This window comes from Heteronotia binoei, chromosome 18, assembly GCF_032191835.1.
Source record: "Heteronotia binoei isolate CCM8104 ecotype False Entrance Well chromosome 18, APGP_CSIRO_Hbin_v1, whole genome shotgun sequence".
NCBI lineage: Eukaryota > Metazoa > Chordata > Lepidosauria > Squamata > Gekkonidae > Heteronotia > Heteronotia binoei.
In genome coordinates, this window is record NC_083240.1 from 45,807,272 (window position 1) to 45,831,940 (window position 24,669).

At 45.5% G+C, this 24,669-nt stretch overlaps 1 protein-coding gene across 4 annotated transcripts in view; it reads right to left on the reverse strand.

Moving 5' to 3' along the window:
• Positions 1-24,669, reverse strand: part of HNF1B (HNF1 homeobox B) — a 121,780-nt gene that overhangs the window by 77,958 nt on the left and 19,153 nt on the right. For all 4 annotated transcript variants that reach the window (XM_060259423.1, XM_060259420.1, XM_060259419.1 and 1 more), the window contains exon 2: positions 8,860-9,059. In XM_060259423.1, the coding sequence (XP_060115406.1) occupies positions 8,860-9,059 (200 nt within the window). The remainder of the gene's footprint in view (positions 1-8,859; positions 9,060-24,669) is intronic.

Sequence of the window (24,669 nt, forward strand, 5' to 3'; positions counted from 1 at the left end):
AGTTTCAAACCCGAGTCTTCCTACTACTCCTAGTCTGAAAATCTAACCTCTGCATTACAGCAGCAGATCATAAAACAGGGGTGGCCAAACTGTGGCTCTTGAAGCCCCTACTGCCCCATTGGCCAGCTTGGAGAAGGCATTTCTCTCTTTAAATCACTTCTCCAAGCCAAGCCAGCCAGCAGCTTGGAGAATGCATTTTAAGTTAAAGTTGCTTTCTTTCCACTTCTCTCTCCCTCCCCCATCTATTTGCCTGCCTGTCTGCCTGTCTGCCTTGTGGCTCTCAAACATCTGATATTCATGTCTTGCAGCTCTCAAACATCTGGTGTTTATTCTACATGGCTCCAATTTGGTGTAGTGCGAGGACTCTTATCTGGGAGAACTGGGTTTGATTCCCTACTCCTCCACTTGCAGCTGCTGAAATGGCCTTGGGTCAGCCATAGCTCTGGCAGAGGTTGTCCTTGAAAGGGCATCTTCTGGGAGAGCCCTCTCAGCCCTACCCACCTCACAGGGTGTCTGTTGTGGGGGGAGGAGATATAGGAGATTGTAAGCTATGTTGAGTCTCTGATTCAGGGAGAAGGGTGGGGTATAAATCTGCAGTTCTTCTTCTTATGTTAAGCAAGTTTGGCCACCCCTGTCATAAGAGAAGCCACGTTGGATCAGGCCAATGGCCCATCCAGTCCAACACTGTCACACAATGGCCAAACCCTGGTGCCATCAGGAGGTCTACCAGCAGGGCCAGAAGCCCTCCCACTCTTGTCCCCCAAGCACCATGGAGCATCCTTGCCCCATCACTCGTATCTTGCTGCCTAAATCTGGTGGTGTGTGCAGCCAGCTCCAGATATCAGCAGGCATAATATCAGGGCTGCAGCCAGGATCTCATGTTTGGTGGGGCCCACAGCAGGATTTGTTATTTGGAGGGGCCGGGGGACCACCCAGTTTGGTGGCCCTGGGCTCTCAGCACTGTAAGCTGCCTTGAATTCCACAAGCAAACCCCCCTTCACCTGGGCAGGCACAGCAGCTCCGCTCCCCCCACCCCTTTCTTATGCACCCCTCTCTCAGAGAGACAGAGACCTGTTGAACTGAAGTTGGGTGCTTGGAAGATTGGCTGCAAGAAGACTCCCCCCACCCCTTGCTCTGCATGCTGTGTTAGTGAAGGGGAGAGAAAAAAGCGAAAAGACCAGCAGCAGTGCGTCTACTTGTTCAGAATGGTGATGACAAAAGGGGCAGATAGGGGGCCCTCCAATAGAGGGGCCATACAGTTGGAAGGGGGATTTGAAAGGATGGGTCTGGTCCCCCGGGCCCCACTGTAGCTACAGGCCTGCATAATATATAGGTAGGTGGAGCTTTCCATGACATGGAAGGAAACATCACTTGTTAATCAAGGTGGGAAGTTGTGTTGGTCTGAAGCAGCGGAACAAAATCTGAGTCCAGTGGCACTTTTAAGACCAACAAAGTTTTATGCAAGATGTGAGTTTTTGTGTGTACGCACAAAACGGAATTAGGAAAAGCAGCCATTCGTATAGAGAGTAGGTAGTAAATTAGCATGCAAAATGGTGAAAATGATTTTTACAACAACAACCGTTATTGTTTTTTAACAGATAAAAAGAATAATAAGCTTGTAAGTGAAGCACTGGAAGAGGTATTTAAATGCTAAAACAATAAGCTTTAGAAGCTTTTTATCTGTTAAAAAACATCTTCACCATTTTGTATGCTAAATATCTGGCCCACAAGTGACTGGTCATTACTTTTATTACCAGATGACAAAGGCTGTACATTAAGTACGTCCCAGACTCCCAGCACTAATGAGTAATGGGCGATGGAAATGGCAGGGAAGACTTTAAGGAAATGCTGTAAGAGTAGTAATGTTTTAAGTGTGTTTGTGTTTTGGGTAAAAAATAATATTGCTAAATGGATTTGCCTGTGTTCTTTATAAAGTTTGTATCTCCAGTACCTGGCATTACATTTTATGGCACCCATGGCCCAGCCCAACAAAGTGACATTTTTCAGATCCGGCCCTCTACACTTCTGCTCTATGGTATGATAGGGTGTGAACTGGCAGAGACTGACCAAGAGAGAGATCTTGGGGTCGTGGTAGATAACTCACTGAAAATGTCAAGACAGTGTGTGATTGCAATAAAAAAGGCCAACGCCATGCTGGGAATTATTAGGAAGGGAATTGAAAACAAATCAGTCAGTATCATAATGCCCCCATATAAATCGATGGTGCGGTCTCATTTGGAGTACTGTGTGCAGTTCTGGTCGCCGCACCTCAAAAAGAATATTATAGCATTGGAGAAAGTCCAGAAAAGGGCAACTAGAATGATTAAAGGGCTGGAACACTTTCCCTATGAAGAAAGGTTGATACACTTGGGACTCTTTAGCTTGGAGAAACGTCGACTGCGGGGTGACATGATAGAGGTGTACAAGATAATGCATGGGATGGAGAAAGTAGAGAAAGAAGTACTTTTCTCCCTTTCTCACAATACAAGAACTCATGGGCATTTGATGAGATTGCTGAGCAGACAAGTTAAAACGGATATAAGGAAGTACTTCTTCACCCAAAGGGTGATTAACATGTGGAATTCACTGCCACAGGAGGTGGTGGCGGCCACAAGTATAGCCACCTTCAAGAGGGGTTTAGATAAAAATATGGAGCACAGGTTCATCAGTGGCTATTAGCCACAGTGTGTGTGTATATATAAAAAATTTTGCCACTGTGTGACACAGAGTGTTGGACTTGATGGGCCATTGGCCTGATCCAACATGGCTTATGTTCTTATGTTCCCATCTGCTGATGTGGGCAAATGGGAAGCCTGTCTAGTGTCTTTTTGTGTTGTATTTTTTGTTATGCTTTTGTAAGCTGCCTTGAAAGCTTAGAAATTTGTGGGGCTAAAGACCATCACTGTATCTTGGAACAGAGGATTCCACTAATTTAGGTGGTTTTTAAAGGAGATTAGCCAGTCTTCCAGGCTAAATGGAACTTCCAGGTTCAGTAGCAGTGTATCTCATAATGTGCAATAGGGGAGGTACCGGCCTGCATATCCTGCTTATTGTAATTACAGCGCACACAGTAAGTACCATACAATGTATACTTATAAAAACAAGATAAGAATGACTAATATTAAAATAAGTCATAAAACAAGCCAGGGGCATTAAATTAACATAAAACATTATTAAACAGCCTAAAATGAGATTCATAAGGCAGTTGTCAGGCTAGGAAGAAGACCATGAAAACAGTTTTAAAAGATGGAATTCCCATTGTTTAAACACTTGGGCTAATTTTTTTTTTTATCCTGGGACCTAAAAGACAGGAGGTAAATCCAGGTGAATCTGATTCTGAAGGTCTGAGGGCTGCCAACTTCCAAATGGTGGTCTGGAGATCTTCTGGGATTAGAATTGGTTTCCAGGCAACAGAGGTCAGTTCTCCTGGAGGAAATGGCTGGTTTGGAGGGTGGACTCGGTGGTATTGGACCCCACGGAAGTCTCTCCCCTCCCCAAAGTCTGCCCTCCTCAGGAATTTCACAGCTCAGCACTGGCAACCCTCTCCACTGATTGTATTGTTCAAGCTTTAAAAGTGAGAGCCGGCACTTTGGAAACAAACAAGCAGCCAGGGTGGATCCTTCGGCACAGGAGCTCATCTCTAACAATAGCCAAGCCACTGCACCTTGGAATAAGTGAAGTGTTTGGGCCGTTTCTGGATACTTGTCGGTTTTCTGGGGGCATCCGGTTGGCCCCCCACTTTGATCCAGCAGGGCTTTCCTTATCTTCTTGTGCCCATTAGCATTGTTGTTTCTTTAACCTGATGAAAGGTAGGATGCCAAGTGGATGAAATCCTGTACCATCTGCCTCAACTCTGCACTGAGGCTGTTCACAGACCCACAGTCAGGAACTGCAAAATGTGGACATAGTTCCCTCATTAGTACTGAGATGCAAATCAAAGGATCTAAGGCCGCTCTGCAGACAAATCCCTCCCCAGATGCTCCTGTGGGTGCAGCGGAGCAGAGGATACAAAGACGGGACTCCTTATTTTAATGGGGACCGAACCCTCCGGTCACCCTCCCGAATGTTCTGCCTAGGGTTGCCAAGTCTGACTCAAGAAATATCTGGGGATTTGGGGGGCGGAGCTAGGAAGCTTTGGGGGTGGAGCCAGGAGCAAGGGTGTGGCAAGCATGAGTGAACTCCAAAAGGAGTTCTGGCAATCACATTTAAAGGGACCGTGCTCCTCTTTAAAAGATAGGGGCACCTTCTTTGGGGGCTCAAAGAATTGAATCCCCTGGTCCAATCTTTTTGAAACTTGGAGGATGTTTTGAGGAGAGGCACCAGATGCTATGCTGAAATTTTGGTGCCTCTACTTCAAAAAACAGCCCCCCCCCGGAGCCCCATGAGTATTCTCCATTATACCCTATGGCAATCAATCTCCATAGGGTACAATGGAGTGCCCAGCAGACATTCCCCCCCTCATTTTTGATAACCCTGAAGCGGGGGGAAGGCCTCCAAATTGGGGGACCCCCTGTCCCCAACTGGGGATTGACAACTTTAGTTCTGCCCCCTTACTGTACATGCAAACACCGTCTTCCATTTGGGGAAGCCCCTCATTTTGTGAGGGAAACAGATTGGACAAAGGTTGGGGGTCAGCTCTCTGCCAGGTCATGATGGGCCTCAGAAGCTACCCATCCCAGCTGCTCCTAGGGTGACCAGCCTCCAATTACATCTGATCCCCAGGCCACAGAGATCAGTTCCCCTGGAGGGACTCACAGGTTTGGGAGGCAGACTCTGTGGTAGGGTTGCCAAGTCCAAGTCAAGAAATATCTGGGGACTTTGGGGGTGGAGCCAGGAGACTTTGGGGGTGGAGCCAGGAGCAAGGTTGTGACAAGCATAATTGAACTCCAAAAGGAGTTCTGGCCATCACATTTAAAGGGATCACACACCTTTTAAATGCCCTCTCTCCATTGGAAATAATGGATAGGGGTACCTTATTTTGGGTCTCATAGAATTGGACCCCCTGGTCCAATCTTTTTTAAACTTGGAGGGTATTTTGGGGAAAGGCATGGGATGCTATGCTGAAAATCTGGTGCCTTTACCTAAAAAAAGCCCAAATTCTCCATTATACCCTATGGGAATCAGTCTCCAAAGGAAATAATGGAGTGCTCAGGAAGCATTTCCCTCTCCACCCCCCCCCCCCCATTTCTGATGACCCTGAATTGGGGGGGGTCTCCAAACCAGGGGCTCCCCTGCTCACACCTGGAGATTGGCCATCCTCCTCTGTGGGAAGCCTGGATTTGAACTGCGTGCCCTCTCCCTCTCTCTCCAATGACTGCTCCTCCCTTCACTCCCTCAGTAACAAATTCAACCAGTGAGGTTTTTCCAGCACAGAGATGCAAAGGTGGAGAAAGAACCACCTGCTGAATGTCAAACCTTACATTCAGCTGCTGAAGGCCTTCCGTAGGAAGAGAAGGAAATGAAAGGGGAGAGGGAGGGAGCACACTTTGGGACGTGCAGCTCCTTGAAAAGGCCTTGTCTGCCCCCTACCCAGTCATCAAAACAATGGCAATTCTACTATGCAATACCTTCTGATATCTTGCACTCTGCCTAAGCCCTGGTGCCATCAAAAAGAGAGTCAACAGAGATTATCTTTGGATGTGCGAGACTGCAGCTGGCTAATGAGATCACTCTGTCCTAGCGACATTGTCCCTCAAGGAGGCCTGACACAATAGGCTATTTAAGTTCACTCAGATCTCCGGAGACAAGCTGGGAAGGTATCTCTGCTGCTGAGGGCCCCGTTCCCTACATCCTGGGGGCCGGGTGGGGGAGAGAGAGAGGATAGCAACACAGCCCTCTGAGAGGGGAGGCTGTGGGATTTTAACCCATCTGACAAAGGAAGGGCTGATATTGCCACAGCACTGAGACAGGCACCCAAATTTGGAGAGCCACTTCCAGTCAGCCAGCAGAAAACTGGCCTTGATGGCTTATAGGGCCATCCTAAGCCAAGTGATAGACCCCCTTCCAAGTCAGCCCCCTATTGGTGGAACCAGTTGCCGGAGGAAGTTAGGGCCTTGCGGGATCTCACCCAGTTCCGCAAGGCAACACTCTTCCAGCTGGCCTTTAACTGATTCTGAAAAACCGATATAGTAAGTAAGGAATGACATCTAATAAATACTGAATGCCATCGGAAATGAAATGACATCAAACGGTATTAGCACCTGACTGTTTTAATGTTTTAATTTTTAATTCTAATTATGATGTATTCTGTGTTGGAATGTTACTCTGATTTTACTGGTTGTGAGCCGCCCTGAGCCTGCTTCGGTGGGGAGGGCGGGATATAAATCCAAAAAACCATTCAACCAAGTCTGCTGCTTTTGAAAACATCTCTCCGTTTAGGATCGCACTGTCAATCAAAGCCAGTGCTATTTATTTACTCACTTATTTCATTTATAAACCACCTCTCTCACACCCAAAGTGCCTTCCATCATTCTCCTCTCTTCCATTTTATCTTCACGACAGCACTGTGAGGTAGGTTAGATGGAGAGTGCGTGACAAGGTCACCTGGCGAGCTTTCACGTATACACAACAGGAGCTTTTTGCAATGTAATTTGAAAGCTCTGGAAGGGCTGTTTGCAATGCTGAAGTCCCAAGTAAAAAAAAAAAAAAGAGCAGGGAACATGTGCAGAGTTCCTTTCTTCTCACTATTAAAGAGCCTTGTCAACACACTCACATATTTACACAGCAGATCCAAAAGTTCATTCATAAGTTATACCGCCAGGGCTTTTTTGGCAGCAGGATCTCCTTTGCATATTAGGCCACACACCCCTGATGTAGCCAATCCTCCTGGAGCTTACAGTAGGCCCGTACGAAGAGCCCTGTAAGAGTTCGTACTACAAAAAAAAGTCCTGTATATCACTTGTGAGCTCTGCAAAGGTGCCAACGTCTATGAATTGGTTGTGGCATACTTTCAGGCAGCCAAAACTGAACCAAAGTGGAATTGTGACACACACAAAAGTGGGAGGAAACTGACACTATACAGATAGGGCCAGCTTGATCTGCTGGGAATGCGGTAGTTACAAAGGCAAGATAGGGTATAGGGGTTAGAGCAGGGGGTTGAACTCATTTGCTATGAGGGCTGGATCTGACATAAATGTTGGGCTGGGCCATGTCGGGTTGGGCCGAGTCATGTTGGGCCAGGCCATTTGTGTGCCTATTTAAGATTAAGAAGCAGAGATATACATTTTATAAATAACACAAACAAAAATACATTCTTTAAAAAACTTAAAACATGCTTAAAACATTAGCACTCATTGGTCTTAAAGGTGCTTTCTTTGTATTCCTCCCATGGGATCCAGGGAACTGGGCAAAGGAAGCTCTGGCTCTTTTCTTCCTTCCCCAGGGGACCAGGAGGGGGAAGAGCCTTAGCCAACAGAGGGAAGAGAGGTTTGGCTTACTAGCTCTGCTATACGTAAAAGAGAGCCTGGCAAAGCAAGTTATTCCTCCCCCCATCCCCCCCAAGGAAGGAGCCTCAGCCAATGGAGAAAATAGAGGTTTTGCTCTGTAGCTTCTGAGCAATTGAGCAAACCTTGCAAAACAAGCTGTTATGTGGAAGGAAGCAAGATATAGGGAGAAGGGAGCAGATGACAGCCAGTTGCTCGGGGGCCTGATAGGAGCCCTCCGGGGGCCTGATTTGGCCCCCAAACTGCATGTTTGACACCCCTGGGTTAGAGTGTTAGACTAAGATCTCTAGAAGATCTCGGTTCAAATCCCTACCCTGCTATGGAAACTAGCTGGGTGATCTTCAGCCATTCAATTTTTCCCAATCTAACTTACCTCACAGGGTTGTTGTGAGGATAAAATGAGGAAGGAAGGCTCAAGTACGAAGCTTTTGTATGAGAGAGTGAGCCCCATAACCTTTTTGAAAAGGGAAAAAACCCAACTATTTGGTACAAAAAGCATTTCATTTGCTGACGGGCATCGGCATTGACAGATCATAATTTGGCCGGATTCCATATATCAGAGATGCAAGTTGAGCTTTGATCTCCCAGATCAAAGGGCTGGTTCACACATACATGTACATCACTGGAAAATGGACAAACTTGCTAATTTAAAGCTTGATCAACTGCAACTAATTGTGTGAAGTAGCTCCACTGAAAAGCATTAGGAAGTATCATTGGGCTCTTTCATTGTTAACATTTTTCATATGAAGATTCTTTCCCTGGAGTTGAATCAACCTATTTCCTTTTTTTTTCTTGCTGCAGACTCTCCTTAAAGGTAAAGACAGTCCCTTGTGCAATTACCAGTCATTTCTGACTCTGGGGTGACATTGCATCACGACGTTTTCACAGCAGACTTTTTTACAAGGTGGTTTGCCATTGCCTTCCCCAGTCATCTACACTTCCCCCCCAAGCAAGCTGGGTACTCATTTGACTGACCTCGGAAGGATAGAAGGCTGAGTCAACCTTGAGCAGGCTACCTGAACCCAGCTTCCACTGGGATCGAACTCAGGTCGTGAGCAAAGTTTGGACTGCAGTACTGCAGCTTTAACACTCTGCACCATGGGGCTCTATTGGACTCTCCTTACATTGTTCTTTAGAGTCACTGAAACCCCAGAAGCAACATTTCACAGAGTTCAGTGGGATGCAGTGGGAGGGAAGGAGGCAAGAAAGTTCCATTCTGCTAATGGAAAATATAGTCCAGATCCAACCCAAAGCAACTAACTGGTCAGTCGCCCATACAAGCTGTCACTTGACGGAGGCTACAGACGACAAGCAGAACACCCAAGTGGCAACTCACATTACTCAACTCATGTTGGGAGTAACCTCGACACACAATACCCTGTGCTAGATAGAGCAACATCTGGAACACAGTACTTACGCCTGAGAATCTCCCTCTGCTTCCGGACGTACCACGTATAGAGAGCCGCTCGCTTCTGGGTTTTCATGGGTGTGCCTTTGTTGAGGTGCTGTGAAAGGTGGGACTGGTTCAGCCCAGTGACGTCCACCACCTCTCGCTGAGGGATATTATGTTGTTGCATGTAACCCTTTATCATCTTGGCAGCCCGCCAAGGGTCCTCACTGAAGGGCAAAGAGAGAGAGAGAGAGAGTGTTAACCTCCACACAGCAGAAGGGGCTCTTCTAGAGTTGGGGAGAGAACAATACATGTTGTGGTTTTTTCCCTTTAGGGAAACTATTTATTTTATTTTATTACTGGATTTATGAATCACCCATCCTTGCCGCAGCAGGGCTCTGGGCGATGTGCTACGACAAGAGTAAAGCATCAAACATAAATAAACAATTAAAATAATTATTTACAGTTTAAAAACAGATGGTGAAATCCTACCAGCCACTTTGCGGGCAGCGGGGGGTGGGGGTGGGTGGGAAGGCTGGATAGACATGAAGAGCAGAAACGTTTGCCAGCCACAATGGAGACTGCCACTGTCCTCAACCAAAAGCCCAGCAGAACATCTTTGCCTTACAGGGCCTTGATGGAATCTAACAGACAGTTTCACCAGGTTGGGGCCAAGGCTGAGAAGGCCCTGGTCGAAGCCAGATGTCTTTGGGGCTGGGGGACCACCAGCAAATTGCTGACTAAGGAGTGTAACGCTCTCCCTGGGATGTAACAGAGGAGATGGCCCTGTAGTTACATCAGTCCCTGACCACTCAAGGCCTTGAAGGTTAATACCAAAACCTTGAACTTGACTCGCTGCCGCATTCTGGATCAGTTGGAGTTTCCAGGTCAGTCTCAAGGGTAGGCCAGCATAGGGTGAGTTACAGTAGACCAGTCTGGAGACCATTGGAGTACTGTGGCTAGGTCACAGCATGATGGGAAAGGGGCCAATTGCCAGGTAAATTTGTGATTTACCTGGGAAATTAATTTGATTTGAAGTCCTAATGGACTTGGCAGTGTGGGATTCCAGTGTGGGATTCCAATGGACTTGGGCAGTGTGGGATTCCATGCCCAAATTTTTATCTTATTCTTCATCCAAGGAGCACAGGGGGGGAAAGTGCAAAACTCTCGTCTCCCGAATTATTTCCTCACAACAGTGTGACATAGGCTAGGCTGAGGAAGACTGATTGGTGCAAGGTCATCCCATAGCAGAGTGGAGAGCTGAATTCAGGTCTTCCCTGTTGGATGCCAAGAACTGTTACAATCACTTTTGGCTCTCTTTGACAATCCGCAGGCTTGAGGAACTCACAAAAACACCTACCACGCAGTGATTTGGCCTTTTAATTATAGTCTAGTTCAGGGATGTCAAACATGCAGTTCGGGGCCGAATCAGGCCCCCGGAGGGCTCCTATCAGCCCCCTGAGCAACTGGCTGTCATCTGCTTCCTTTGCCTTATTATCTTGCTTCCTTCTGCATCACAGCTTGCTTTGCAAGGCTTGGTCAATTGCACAGGAACTACAGATCAAAACCTCTGCTTTCTCAATTGGCTGAGGCTCTTTCCTTGGGGAGGAAGGAGGGGGAGAGCTTGCTTTGCCAGGCTCTCTCAATTGCACAACAAAGCTACTGAGCCAAGCCTCTCTTTCTTCTATTGGCTGAAGCTCCCACCTCCCCATCTCCTGGGGAAGGAAGGAAAGAGCCAGAGCTTCCTTTGCTCAGATCTCTGGGTCCCATGGGAGAAATACAAAGAAAGCCTCTTTAAGACCAATGAGTGCTAATGTTTTAAACATATTTTAAGTTTTTTAAAAAATATATATTTGTGTTTGTGTTCTTTATAAAATTTATATCTCTGCTACCTAATCTTAAATAGGTACACACATGGCCCAGCCCAACCCAACATTGCCCAGCCCAACAAGGTCTCATTTATGTCAGATCCGGCCCTCATAACAAATGAGTTCGACACCCCTGGTCTAGTTTGTTTGATTTCTAGCTGCTCCATTTCCCGCAAGCAGAACTCATATTTCACTCATTACCAGCTGAAAATCTCCCCAAATATATGAAGCAGCAAAAGACTGAAATATCTTCATCTGTGTGGTTGCTGGCTGCCCTTTGTTATGAGATAAACTTTGTTCCCTGTTTTGAGGGAAAGATATTCAAATATTCCCCTTTCACACCATTAGGAATCCAGGGTTTGGGCCTATGGGGGTACTAGGACTGCCAACTCCATCTTTGGAAATTCCTGGAAGTTTGGGGAGGAGGGTTTGGGGAAAGGAAGGAGCTTAGTGCAGCTGTGATGCCATAAACTCCACCTGCTATTTCTTCCAGGGAAAGTTGGGTACCAAATTTTAGGTTTCTAGATTATCTGAAAATAACCGTTTGGATACCCTTTGAAGTGAGTTGGCCAGACAGTAAGACCCAAGCTCCTTTATGCAGAAAATGCTAGTAAATAAAATTTGTAACATTTCAAGTACATAGACAGATGTTTCCAGCTTTTGTAAAATTGCTTCTTCCTTCAAATCCAAGCTTGAAGATGCAGCTAATACTGTATGAGACAACTTTCGGCCCCCTTTCCCCCAAAGTGCAGGTAGCTTATTCTGTTCTGCCTTCTATAAACATCATCCTCTGGATTTTGACAGGTGCAAAAAACATGCCATTTAAAGACGTCAAGTCACCTGAGCATCAGTCGTGGGACTAGCTATGTGCCTGTGCTAGCCTAGATTTAATCTTTTTGGTAGCCTGCCAGTTGTTCATAACTATTGCAGGGGGTAGAATTTTGAATCCCCCTGTTCTGAGGAAGTATATATGCCCAGTTTCTATAATTTTCTAGTGATTGTGTTGACTTGGACTACCTGTATACTAAATTTCAGGGCTTTGGCTAATCATGAACTATCCTAATTTCAATGCTCCCATCAGTCCATCAAGCAGACCCAAATTTAGGTTCCTGGTTAACACATGAAACAACCCCTTCCTCCGGATCCAAATGGAGGAAATAGAACCACTACATTCATCCCTTTATTCCACATGCAGCTTTCTCTTTGTTACCCATGCTGAGGTAAACAAGCTTCATGTTTCATATTTTGACTGTTGGTTGGGAAATTTCCAAATTTCCCTCATGGTGTCTTGTACCATGCTCGGTAGTGTGGAAACACTTCAGCCTTTTTTGTGTGGGGGGGGGGGGGATACACTTTGGGTCTCTGTATTGAAGAAGATATGCACAAATGTTTCCCTTCAGATTTTTATCCCTCATAAATGTAGTCCCAGGCTATATACATGTTTGCTTTCTATCCAGCTTAGGAAAATAGTTTTGGGATACATTTTGTGGGTCAAAATGAATGGGATCCTAGGATCCGGCACTGAGCAGGAGTTGGACTATACAGCCTGTAATTCTAGGATTCTATGAGATTGGTGACTAGGCTTTCCCGTCGTCTTTTAAAGTTCGTCATGTGAGGCCTCGATGGGAAGAGAGCGGTTTAACAGTATCATTCCCACATAGATTTCCAAATCAAAACCAAGCTCTCTCTATGCTTAGTACCATTTAAGATAAGAAAGTCGTGTCTTTTTTTTTGTCCTTTAAAGAAATAGTAACATGGTGTGTGGAGAGACAATCACTTAAACGCTGTGAGGGTTGAAAAGTTAAATCCACTCTAGTCTCACAGAGCAGCCATGACCCATCACATCTAATTTGGTACCGTCTCCCTTTTATTTGGGGAGGGGACATATAGGTTTGCTAATAACTAGAGCACCTTGAACTCAACATGTGCCAAAGATCAGGGGTCTGGGTGATGGGGAAGTACCCTAACAATTTCAGTGAACAACATAAGAAGCTCAGCTGGATCAAACCAAATCTCCATCTAGTTCAGCATCCTGTCTCACTCAGTGGCCCACATGATGTATATGCCCCTAGAAAGCCTACACAGCTCACAGAAAGACCAAAGACACCCTTTCCCTCCATAAAATCTATATTGCGGCTGAACATGAAGGTTGCCTTCTGCCATCATGGCTACTAGCCATTGATGGCCTTCTCCTCTATGGATTTGTCTAATTCCCCCTGAAAGCGATCTAAGCTAGTAGCTACCACTATATCCTGTGGCAGTGAGTTATGTAGAAAAAGAACTTTACTTTGTCTGTCCTGAATCAGAAAGCTCTGAGTATATATCTACAATTGTACATAATATCTAATTTCATAAAACTGTTTCAGTGCTAATGAGAGGAACAATTTCATATATTATCAGGTGTTGTTTAAAACGAATTTTCAAGGAACAATCAGGACTGAGCCCCATTTCCACACACACGCACACACACACACAAACACACTGTCTGGCCTCCGTTGCTAATCTACCCTTGAACAAATAGCTCTGTAGGACTTAGATGCTTTTAAATACACCTTTAAAAAACCATAATAACAATTCCTCAGCAATTTGCACAGATCAGAATGAACTTTAAGTAGGGTTGCCAACCTCCAGGTGGCACTTGCAGATCTCCTGCTATTACAGTGGATTTCCAGACAAGCAAGATCAGTTCCCTGGGAGAAAATGGCTGCTTTGGAGGATGGATTCTATGGCCTTGTAGCCTGATGAGGTCCCTCCCCTCTCCAAACCTCCCCAAACTTTGCCTGCCAAATCTCCAGGTGTTTCCCAACTCAGAGCTGGTAACCCTAACTTTAAGTTTTGTTCCTTTGCAGGTTAAAACTGCCACAAACCCTAGTCCAAAAAAGCTTCTGTCATGATAAACCTGTAAACGCAGGCTTTTAGATTGCTGTGTCAGACTGTTGGCTATCGAGAGACAAGTTTTGCTCTCTCTAGCTAATAGAACGTATTCCCCTCATGCAAATGCTTTCTATTTATTCCATCCCAGATCTCCACAAGTCCGCATAGCTCTTATGCTCATCCGGTTCAGCATTATGCCTTCTGCAATCCTTTATGGGAGACTTTGGAGAATTTCTCCTCAGGAGAGATATTGTCCATGTAGGGCCAGGGTTCCTCAGTTTTTACCTCATGTCTTCCTATATCATAGCTTTTATACTCAGCTGAGGAATTCCATAATTAGCCTCCCTTTTCATATATTTCAGGATTACCCGTGTTTTATATGTTATCTGACTGGAAACCTTACATTACCAATCAAGTTGGCAGGCATTTCGCAGCCACTACAAGGATCCATGGGCTAGTTGTGAATGATCATGACAAATTTTATTTCTATTTTATTTAAGTTTATGATCACTTATCATAGAATCATAGAGTTGGAAGGGACCTCTAGGGTTATCTAGCCCAACCCCCTGCACAATGCAGAAAACTCACAAACACTTCCCCCTAAATTCAGAGGATCTTCATTGCAGTTAGAAGGTAGGCTTGCCAATCCCCAGGTCCCAACAGGGGTTCTTCCGCTTTCCCAGGCTCCTTCCCGCCCCCAGTCAGCTGGCCGGCAGGGGGAAGCCCCGCCCCCAGAGGGCCATGTGCCTTTCCACCTCCGGAGGCTTCAGTCTCCGATTGAAAGGCTTCCTCTTGGGATGGTGTGTCTGTGTTACTTTGAAGAAGTTGGCAGCAACTCGTGAGTAGAGAGGCCAATCCCTTGCTTCAGAGTCCCCAGAAACCGGGGGGGGGGGGAGGGAAATGTCTGCTCGGCACTTCATTATTCCCTATGTGGAGATCAATGCTCATAGGGTATAATGGGGAATTGATCTGGAGGTATCAGGGGCTCTGGGGGGGGGGCTGTTTTTTTGAGGTAGGAGCACCAAATTTTCAGTATAGCATCTAGTGTCTCTCCCCAAAATACCCCCCAAGTTTCAAAACGAGCCCCAAAAGAAGGTGCCCCTATCCTTCATTCTTTCCTATGGAAGGAAAGCATTTAAAAACGTGTGCTGTCCCTGTAAATGTGATGGCCAGAACTCCCTTGGAGTTCAATTATGCTTATCACACCCTTGCTCCTGGCTCCGCCCCCAATGTCTCCTAGCTCCACCCCCAAAGTCTCCTGGCTCCACCCCCAAAGTCCTCAAATATTTCTTGAATTGGACTTGGCAACCCTATTAGATGGCCATCTAGCCTCTGTTTAAAAATCTCCAAGGAAGGAGAGCCCACCACCTCCTGAAAAAGCCTGTTCCACTGAGGAATCGCTCTAACGGTCAGGAAGTTCTTCCTAATGTTGAGCCGGAAACTCTTTTGATTTAATTTCAATCCATTGGTTCTGCTCCTACCTTCCAGGGCCACAGAAAACAATTCCACACCATCCTCTAGATGACAGCCCTTCAAGGACTTGAAGATGGTGATCATATCACCTCTCAGCTGCCTCTTCTCCAGGCTAAACATCCCCAGCTCCTTCAACCTTTCCTCATAGGACTTGGTCTCCAGACCCCTCACCATCTTCGTCACCTTCCTCTGGACCCATTCCAGCTTGTCTATATCCTTCTTAAAATGTGGTGCCCAAAACTGAACACAATACTCCAGGTGAGGTATTACCAGAGCAGAGTAAAGCAACACCATCACATCACGTGATCTGGACACTATACTTCTGTTGATACAGCCCAAAATTGCATTTGCCTTTTTAGCCACTGCATCACACTGTTGACTCATGTTCAGCGTATGATTCACTAAGACCCCTAGATCCTTTTTGCACATACTACTGCTAAGACAAGTCTCCCCCATCCTATAACCATGCAGTGGATTTTTCCCACCTAAATGCAGAACTTTACATTTAACCCTGCTAAAATTCATTTTATTGATTTTAGCCCAGTTTTCCAGCCTGTCAAGGTCATCCTGTATCCTGTTCTGTCTTCTTCTGTGTTTGCAACCCCTCCCAATTTCGTATCATCTGCAGATTTAATAAGCATTCCCTCTATCCCTTCATCCAAATCATTGATAAAGATGTTACACAAAACAGGTCCCAGGACAGATCCTTGAGGCACTCCACTTGTCACTCCTCTCCAAGAGGATGAGGAACCATTCACAAGCACTCTTTGGGTGCGATCTGTCAGCCAGTTACAGATCCACCTAACGGTAACAGGATCCAAACCACATTTTACCAACTTGTCAACAAAGATAGTATGTGGAACTTTATCAAAAGCCTTACTGAAATCAAGATAAACAATGTCTACAGGATTCCCCTGATCCAGCAAGGTAGTCACTTTCTCAAAAAAAGAGATCAGGTTAGTTGGACATGACTTGTTCTTGAGAAAACCATGCTGGCTCTTAGTAATCACATCCATTCTTTCTAAATGTTCCAGGACCGACTGTTTGATGATTTGTTCTAAAACTTTTCCAGGTATAGACGTCAAGCTGACAGGTTGGTAGTTACCCGGATCTTCTTTTTCCCCCTTCTTGAAGATGGGAACAACATTCGCCCGCCTCCAATCTTCCGGCACCTCTCCTGTTCTCCAAGAATTCTCCAGAGGCTCAGAAATTACATCTGCAAGCTCTTTTAGAACCCTTGGATGCAATTCATCTGCCCTGAGGACTTAGTTTCATTTAAAGAAACTAGGTGTTTATGTACTACCCCTATGCTAATCCTAGGTTGGAACTTCATACCTTTCTTATATGTTCTGTTTTTGCCATGTTGAGCACCGTTTCCCTCAGAAGAGAAGACTGAGGAAAAGTAGGAATTGAGCAGTTCTGCCGTCTCTTCCTTACCTGTTACAATTTCACTTTCTTGCCCTCGCAATAGGCCTGCCATATCCTTGCTCTTTTTCTTACTCTGAACATAAGAAAAGAACCCTTTTTTGTTGTTTTTAGCATCTTTGGCCAGCCTAAGCTCATACTGAGCTTTAGCTTTCCTAACTTTTTCTCTACAAGCACTGGTGATTTGTTTATATTCATCCTTGGTTATAAGGCCCTCCTTCCGATTCCTAAAGGAGTCTTTTATTTCTCAAGTCTTTAGAGAGCTGTTTATGGAGCCACTTTGACTTCTTTAGGCTTTTTCCATTTTTTCTTCTCATAGGAATCATCTGTGATTGCGCTTTCAGTATTTCGCTTTTAAGAAACTCCCACCCCTCCTGAACCCGCTTCTTCCTAAGTATCTCTGGCCATGGGATTTTACCCAGCATAGTTCTAAATTTATCAAAGTTTGCCTTTCTGAAGTCCAACCTATAAGTCTGACTACATATAGCTTTCCCCTTCCCTAAGACTGTAAATTCCAAAATCACATGGCCACTACTGCCCAGGGTGCCCACTATTTCCACTTCTTCAGTCAGTTCTTCCTTGTTGGTGAGAATCAAATCCAAGATAGCAGATCCCCTTGTTTCCTTCTTCACTATCTGGAAAAGGAAGTTGTCAGCAAGACAAGTCAGGAATCTATTTGACTTTTCATTTTTAGCAGAGTTGGACTTCCAACAGATGTCCGGGTAATTGAAATCTCCCACGATCACAGTATCTCTTCTCTTGGAGAACTTTGCAATCTGCTGTAGAAGTATCTCATCCAAGTCCTCTGCCTGACTTGGTGGTCTGTAGCAGACCCCCACAATAATATCACTGTTATTTCTTACTCCTTTTATTTTTACCCAGAGACTCTCAACTGAGCTGCCTTGCTCAGAGTCACATATGTACTCACAAGTATATGCCTCCTTCACATATACTGCTACGCCTCCGCCCTTTCTCATTTGCGTGTCCCTTTTAAATAAGTTGTACCCCTGAATCCTAACATTCCAGTTGTGAGTGTCATCCCACCAAGTTTCAGTAAGGCCTACAATGTCATAGTCTCCTTCCTTTATTAGGACTTCTAGTTCCTCCTGTTTGTTTCCCATACTCTGTGCATTAGTGTAGAGACATCGGAATCAACATTTTATGCATCCCGAGGTTTTAGTTTCCGTACAAGCCTGCAACTGCAGAGCAATAGCAGAGGGTAGGGCCAGCAATTACCCCCAGGCAAACAAGCTCTCCTCACTCAGCAACAGCTACACAAAAGCAATCAGAAGCCCATCTCCAGCAGGCACCAAGCACTCCACAGTTACCTCCCACAGCAACCCTAGGTAATGCTCCCCAGCAGTTTTAGAAAAGCCAATCAAGTCTCACTCACCTTACCAGCAGCTCTGTTCTAGATCCAAACACCTTCTTCTACTGCAGCTGAGCCATTTCTCAATCATAGGCTTCCCAAATCTCCCGCCTGGGCAGGGGACTCCCGATTTGGAGCCTGCTCCCCCCGCTGGCCAACAATCTGGAAAGCGGGAGGAGGGGGACGGGGGGTGGAATGGCCACCCTTCCCACCCAGCTCCGATCCCAGCAGCTTCTCTCCTTGCCCTTCCCTTCCCACCCAGCCAGATCACAGCAGCCTTTCTTCCCTTTTCCCAGGCTGCTTCCGGCCCCAATCAGCTGGCTGGCGGGGGGGGGGGGAGGAGGGGAAGCCCCAGGACCATGTGCCTTTGCACCTCTGGTGGCAGCAACTGGTGAGTAGGGAGGCCAATCCCCTCTTCAGAGCCGACTAGCCAGAAACAGGGGGGGGGAGCCCCAGGACCTGTGGCACCTCCTGTGGCAGCAACTTGGGAGTAAGGAGGCCAATCCCCCCTTCAGAGCCGACTAACCAGAAATGGGGGGGGGAGGAGGGGAAGCCCCAGGGCCATGTGCTTTTGCACCTCCTGTGGCAGCAACTCGTGAGTAGGGAGGCCAATCCCCTCTTCAGAGCCGACTAGCCAGAAACGGGGGGGGGGGGGGGGGAGGGCGGAGAGAGGGAAACATCTTCATTATTCCCTATGTAGAGATCGATTCTCATAGGGTATAATGGGAAATTGTTGTGGAGGTTTCGTTGGCTCTGGGGGAGCTGTTTTTTGAGGTAGAGGCACCAAATTTTCAATATAGTATCTAGTGCCTCTCCCCAAAGTACTCTCCAAGTTTCAAAACGATTGGACCAGGGGGTCCAATTCTATGAGCCCCCAAAAAAGGTGCCCCTATCCATTATTTCCTATGAAAGGAAGACATTTTAAAAAGGTGTGCTGTCCCTTTAAATGTGATGGCCAGAACTCTCTTGGAGTTCAATTATGCTTGTCACACCCTTGTTTCTGGCTCTGTCCCCAATGTCTCCTGGCTCCACCCCCAAAGTCCCCAGATATTTCTTGAATTGGACATGGCAACCCTACTCAACCAGTGTGCTTTCTGATGTGTAAATTTGTGCTAACTGGCTATGTAGTGTTTAGATTGTTTAGTGGGTGAAAAGAATGCCTAGTAAAGGTTCTGAATAAGGTTGCCAGCCTCCAGGTGGTAGCTGGAGATCTCCAGGTGATGAAGTTCACCTGGAGAAAATGGCCAATTTGGAAGGTGGACTCTATGGCATAGAAGTCCCTCCCCTTCCTAAACTCCACAGGCTCCACCCCTCAAATCTCCAGGTATTTCCCAACTCGGAGCTGGCACCCCTAGTGATGATGAACTTTTCTAAAGTGCCGCAAGACACACTTTTGCAACTGACAGACATGGCTATTTGTCCGAATTTTTTAAAAAGAAAGAAATTAGCAGCCTTCCTTTTGGGGAAAAAGTGAAGAACACAAAGGGGGGGCCAGCATCTTATGTCTGATAGTTGGGCTGATGCATGTGCCTTTCAGAGCATCACAGTTCAACTTCAAATTAATTTTGTGACGGTGTCCTTATGTCTGTACGCCCAGCTCTCCGGAATCAAAGTCATCTGTGTCACTGAAACATGAATCCCATCAGTAAAACATCTCAGTTCTGACCTATCGGTGCTCAGTGGAAATGACCCAATCACACACGATTTGGGCCTACAGTTTCAGTGAAGTTTCATCACGAGGTTTACCTGCCTGACTCTCTCCCCTCCCTGTGAACTCCTTAGCCTTCTTTAAAACAGGTGTAGGTAAATACAACTCAATAACATCCTCCCAAGAAATATGCTAAGAATTTATTCTTGTGGATTATAAACCCACCTCTCAGCATAAAACAACCTGCCTGCAATCTAATCTATATCTGAACACACACATCAAGGGCGGCTCCTAGCAGGCCCTGTCTTTCTTCCAGGAGTCGGTCTGCCCTCAGTGCCTCCACCTCCTCCTTCTCAGTCATCCACATGTGCTCTCAGCTTTCTGCCTCTCCTCTTTTACCTCAGTGCCAACTCAGCCTTCTGTCCAGAACGTCAGTCTCGCCAAATCAGAGCCAGTTCCTCACTTGCCATTCAACATTTGATTTTTTTTTTACTCTGGCAGGTACAAATAGACCATCTCAGTTCAAAGCACCACAGAAACAATTTATATGTGGGAACGGGAGTGGGAGCCTCACATTACCTCCCTGAGGAAGAAAGGGCAGGGGGAACTCCTTTGCACATCACCCCTGATGTAGCCAATCCTCCTGAAGCTTACAGTAGGCCCTGTAAGAAGAACCCTGTAAGCTCTTGGAGGATTGGCTACATTGGGGAGAGTGGTCTAATATGCAAAGGAGTTCCTGCTACAAAAAAAGCCCTGGCTGTGTGCCTCATGGAGCCCCAAGGCTGATCTCAGGTGGAGGCCCTGGTGGTGATCGTGTGATGTGCATGCGTGTGAATAGGCCTGCCACTAGTATGACCAGTCGCCACCCCCTTTCTGGATGGGTGTCAGATAAAGTTCTCATAGAACTGAGGGAACAGCAGGGCTGGCCCGGCCACTAGGCAAACTAAGCAATTGCCTAGGGCACCAGCCTTCTGGTGGGGCTGAATTGGGCACCCCTCTCCCATGTGACTCAGGGACATTATCAGTGGGAGGGGGGGCAGAAGTTAGCCTTGCCTTGAGTGCCAGACAATCTAGGGCTGGCCCTGGAGGACAGAAGAAATGCCAGCTTCTAAACTTTAATTTGCGGTGAAGGAACTTGCTGTGCTGTGCCTGTTAAGCCCTGAGATTTTTACTTTCATTTTCAGCAGAAGTTTTTTTGCTGTGTCTCAGGTCACATGCAGCTTCTCTAAACACTGTTGGCTGTCCACCCCCCACCCCCCCAGCTTCCCTTTCCCTCCTGCTTTCTCTCAAAGGAGAGAGAGGGCATAGTCAACTCACAGCTTCATTTGGCAACCAATGTTTGTTGGAAAATGCAAGCAGGCAAGAATGTGATTTTGGGTCACTTTTTCTATGTGGCCATCAGGCATTTCATTTCTCATGTATGAATAAAGTTAGAGTCCAGGGGCTCCTTTAAGACCAACGAAGTTTTATTCAAAGTACGAGCTTTCGTGTGCGAGCCCACGTCTTCAGGTAAAAGGAAATGGAAGAAATACATGGGAATGGTTTCCTTCCATTTCATTTTATCTGAAGATGTGTGTTTGCACATGAAAGCTCATACCTTGAAGTAAACTTTGTTGGGTCTTAAAGGTACCGCTGGATTCTATTCTATTGCTTCAGAATCAGACCAACACAGCTGCCTGCCTGGATTTTATTTTACTATGAGTTAACTGTCAACATTCTTCTCACTATATAGGAAGACGCTAGTAGAATTCTCAGAATAACTAAAACAATTAGAAGTTCATTGTCAGCATTCTTTCTGCTATAGAAGTACATCAGCAAATTCTCAGAATAACTGAAACAGTCCTATACTTACAAACACTCAACTCAAACCTGAAATTATAACTGCAGCTTTACGTGTTTTTCAATACAAAACTCAAATCACCATTAAGAGCTATCATTGAATTTAGCCACAGTGTGTGTGTATATATAAATTTTTTTGCCACTGTGTGACACAGAGTGTTGGACTGGATGGGCCATTGGCCTGATCCAACATGGCTTCTCTTATGTTCTTATGCTGTAGAAGTATCTCATCCAAGTCCTCTGCTTGACTTGGTGGTTTATAGCAGACCCCCACAATAACATCACTGTTATTTCTTCTTTTATTTTTACCCAGAGACTCTCAACTGAGCTGCTTTGCTCAGATTCACATATTTCCTCACAAGCTTAACAGAGAATGACAGAGACAAGCTTATATATTTGAAGCAAGTTTTCTTAGACTGTACTTAAGTCCAATGTGCAGGTCTTTCTTAAGGTGCAGAAAAATCTTACGGAGAAGGGATACAGTGATCATGGGAGATTACCCGGACATCTGTTGGAAACTCTGCTAAAAATGAAAATTCAAATAGATTCCTGACTTGACTGCTTTATTCTCTGGACTTTATCAATGATTTGGATGAAGGAATAGAGGGAATGCTTATTAAATTTGCAGATGAGACTAAATTGGGAGGGGTTGCAAACACAGAAGACAGAAGCAGGATACAGGATGACCTTCACAGGCTGGAAAACTGGGCTAAAATCAACCAGCTCCACACGGGGGAACTCCTAGAGATATGGGGGTGCAGCCTGGAGATGTGGGGGTGCAGCGGGGGACAAGGCCAGAGAGTCCCCCCTCCGAAGCATCTTCTTTCTCCTCAGGGGGAACTAATCTCTCTAGCCTGAAGATGAGCTGGAATTCCAGGGGATCTCCAGGCTTCACCTGGAGGATGGCATCCCTAGCAACCACAGCTGAAAATCCCTTCGAGGACCTCTGAAGCTGAGACGCACACCCCAGATCAGGGACTGGCCCTCCCAGACTCACATGCGGGGCTTGTTTTGAACAGGAAGGCACAGGAGCGCAGTTCCGGCCGGCTTGCCGTTGGGGCATGGCCTAATATGTAAATGAGTTCCTGTTAGGCTTTTTCTGCAAAAAATGGCTAGATTAGTCCCAGAATGGCAATTGATCTGCAGAGGACCAGTTCCTTTGGAGGACGTGGCAGCTTCTCCAAAGGAATGAGATCTCATCCCTGCCGAACTTACCTCCCCACTGCACCCCACCTCCCAGAATTCCACGCTACCCACTGGCTCCTTGTCTGCCCCTCCCCCCCCACAATTGCCAGGAATTGCCCAAACTAGAACTGGCAAAACTATTGGATACTGTGCTATTGCATTCGAGCATTATTCACCTTCGGGACTGACTTGTCCACACAGGCGCCACAGGACTCTAGCTGTATTCTATTGCTTTGTTCTCTGGCCTTAGCTTGATTCTATTCCACTGGACTCTAGCTGTAGTCTATTGCTCTAGTGCAGCAATGCTGCAACATTCAGTGATTGGAGAGGATACAGTCCAGTTGTGATTTGGCTCAGGAGCAACAGGTAGAGAGGAACCAGGAGGGTGTTGCTGCTAGTAAAGTGGAGGTTCACTCTCCCCCTCCCACTCCGTGTGGTTCCCCTCTTTGGAACTGACCCTCTTGCAGGCGCTTTCAGTCCCAGTAACCTATGTGGTGCTGGAGAGGACTCTTGAGAGTCCCTTGGACTGCAAGAAGATCAAATCAGTCATTCCTAAGGGAATCAACCCTGACTGTTCCCTTGAAAGTCAGATGCTGAAGCTGAAACTCAAATACTTTGGCCACCCAATGAGAAGGGGGCACTCCCTGGAGAAGACCCTGATGCTGGGAAAGACAGAAAGCAAAAGAAGAAGGGGACGGCAAAAGATGAGATGGCTAGACAGCATTACTGATGTGACTAACACGAATTTGAGCAAACTTTGGAGGATTGTGGAAGACAGAAGGTCCTGGCATGACTTTGTCTATGGGGTCTCAAAGAGTCAGACTTGACTGTGCGACTGAACAACAAAGCCCACGAGAAACAGATTTCTGTGAGCAGAGAAGGGGTGTCAATATTCTCAGCAAGGCCTTTTTTTTCCCTTTTTCCTTTTTTCTTTTTTTCATATAATCAACTGCTTAAGATTCAAGGAGACAAAATTGAATTAAAAACCTCAGAAGAGTTAAATAATAATTATGATTGGTTTCAAATGCAACAAATTAAAAGTTTGATGGAAAATGACATAAAATCAGAGGGAATTAGACGAGAACAAACAGAACTGGAAAGGGTCTTGCTAGGTGACAATGAAAAATTGATATCAAAAGTATATAAGTTATTATTGAAATGGTCTACAGAAGAAGAAGTAGTCAAGTCTCAAATGGTCAAATGGGCAATCAATGTGAACAGAGAAATACAAATGGAAGCATGGGAGCACCTTTGGAAGAACTCAATGAAGATATCAACTTGTCAAAGTATCAAAGAGAACTGTTTTAAGATGATGTATAGGTGGTATATGACTCCAAAAAAATTGGCTAAGATAAGTAAGAAAATGTCGGATAGATGTTGGAAATGTAAAAAACATGAAGGTTCTTTCTTCCATATGTGGTGGACATGTGAAAAAGCGAAAGAATTCTGGAAGATGATACAACAAGAAATCTCCAAAATTTTGGGCTATGATTTTAAGAAAATTGCAGAGACGTTTTTACTTGGATTACAATTAGAAAAATTTCCAAAAGAAGATAGGACTCTAATTTGGTACCTGTTATCAGCTGCTAGGACTTTATACGCGCAGCTTTGGAAGCAAGAAAAAATACCAGAGAAATGGGAATGGACCATGAAAGTTTTATCGTGGTGTGAAATGGACAAATTAACCAGAACACTAAGAGACTATGACTTAGAGATATTCAAAAGGGAGTGGAGAAAATTTAAAGGATATATGGAGAAAACTTGGAAAGTAAAGAAACATTGGACAATTTTTTAGTTGTAAGAATATATATATTGAACTTTGAGCAGTTAGAAGTGCCTTTAGTATTGGTTTGAACTTATAACCTCGGGGAAGTCAACATTGGAGGGAGGGGGGATGGAAATGTCATATGGGTTAATGGGGAAAAAAAATTAAGAAATAGTTAAGTTTTGTAACCATATGCTACCAATAAATTGTTTAAACCAAATATTCTCAGCAAGGCCTATTTGGGAGTATATTCAAGATTAAATTGCAAAACACAAGAAGAAAAACAAAAAAAATGTATTTTAAGGGCACCGTGGGGGGAGGGGTTGTTCCTTCTTGCGACAGGAAAACTGGACAAAGCAATTTTTGCCTTTGCAAGCATACCTGATACACA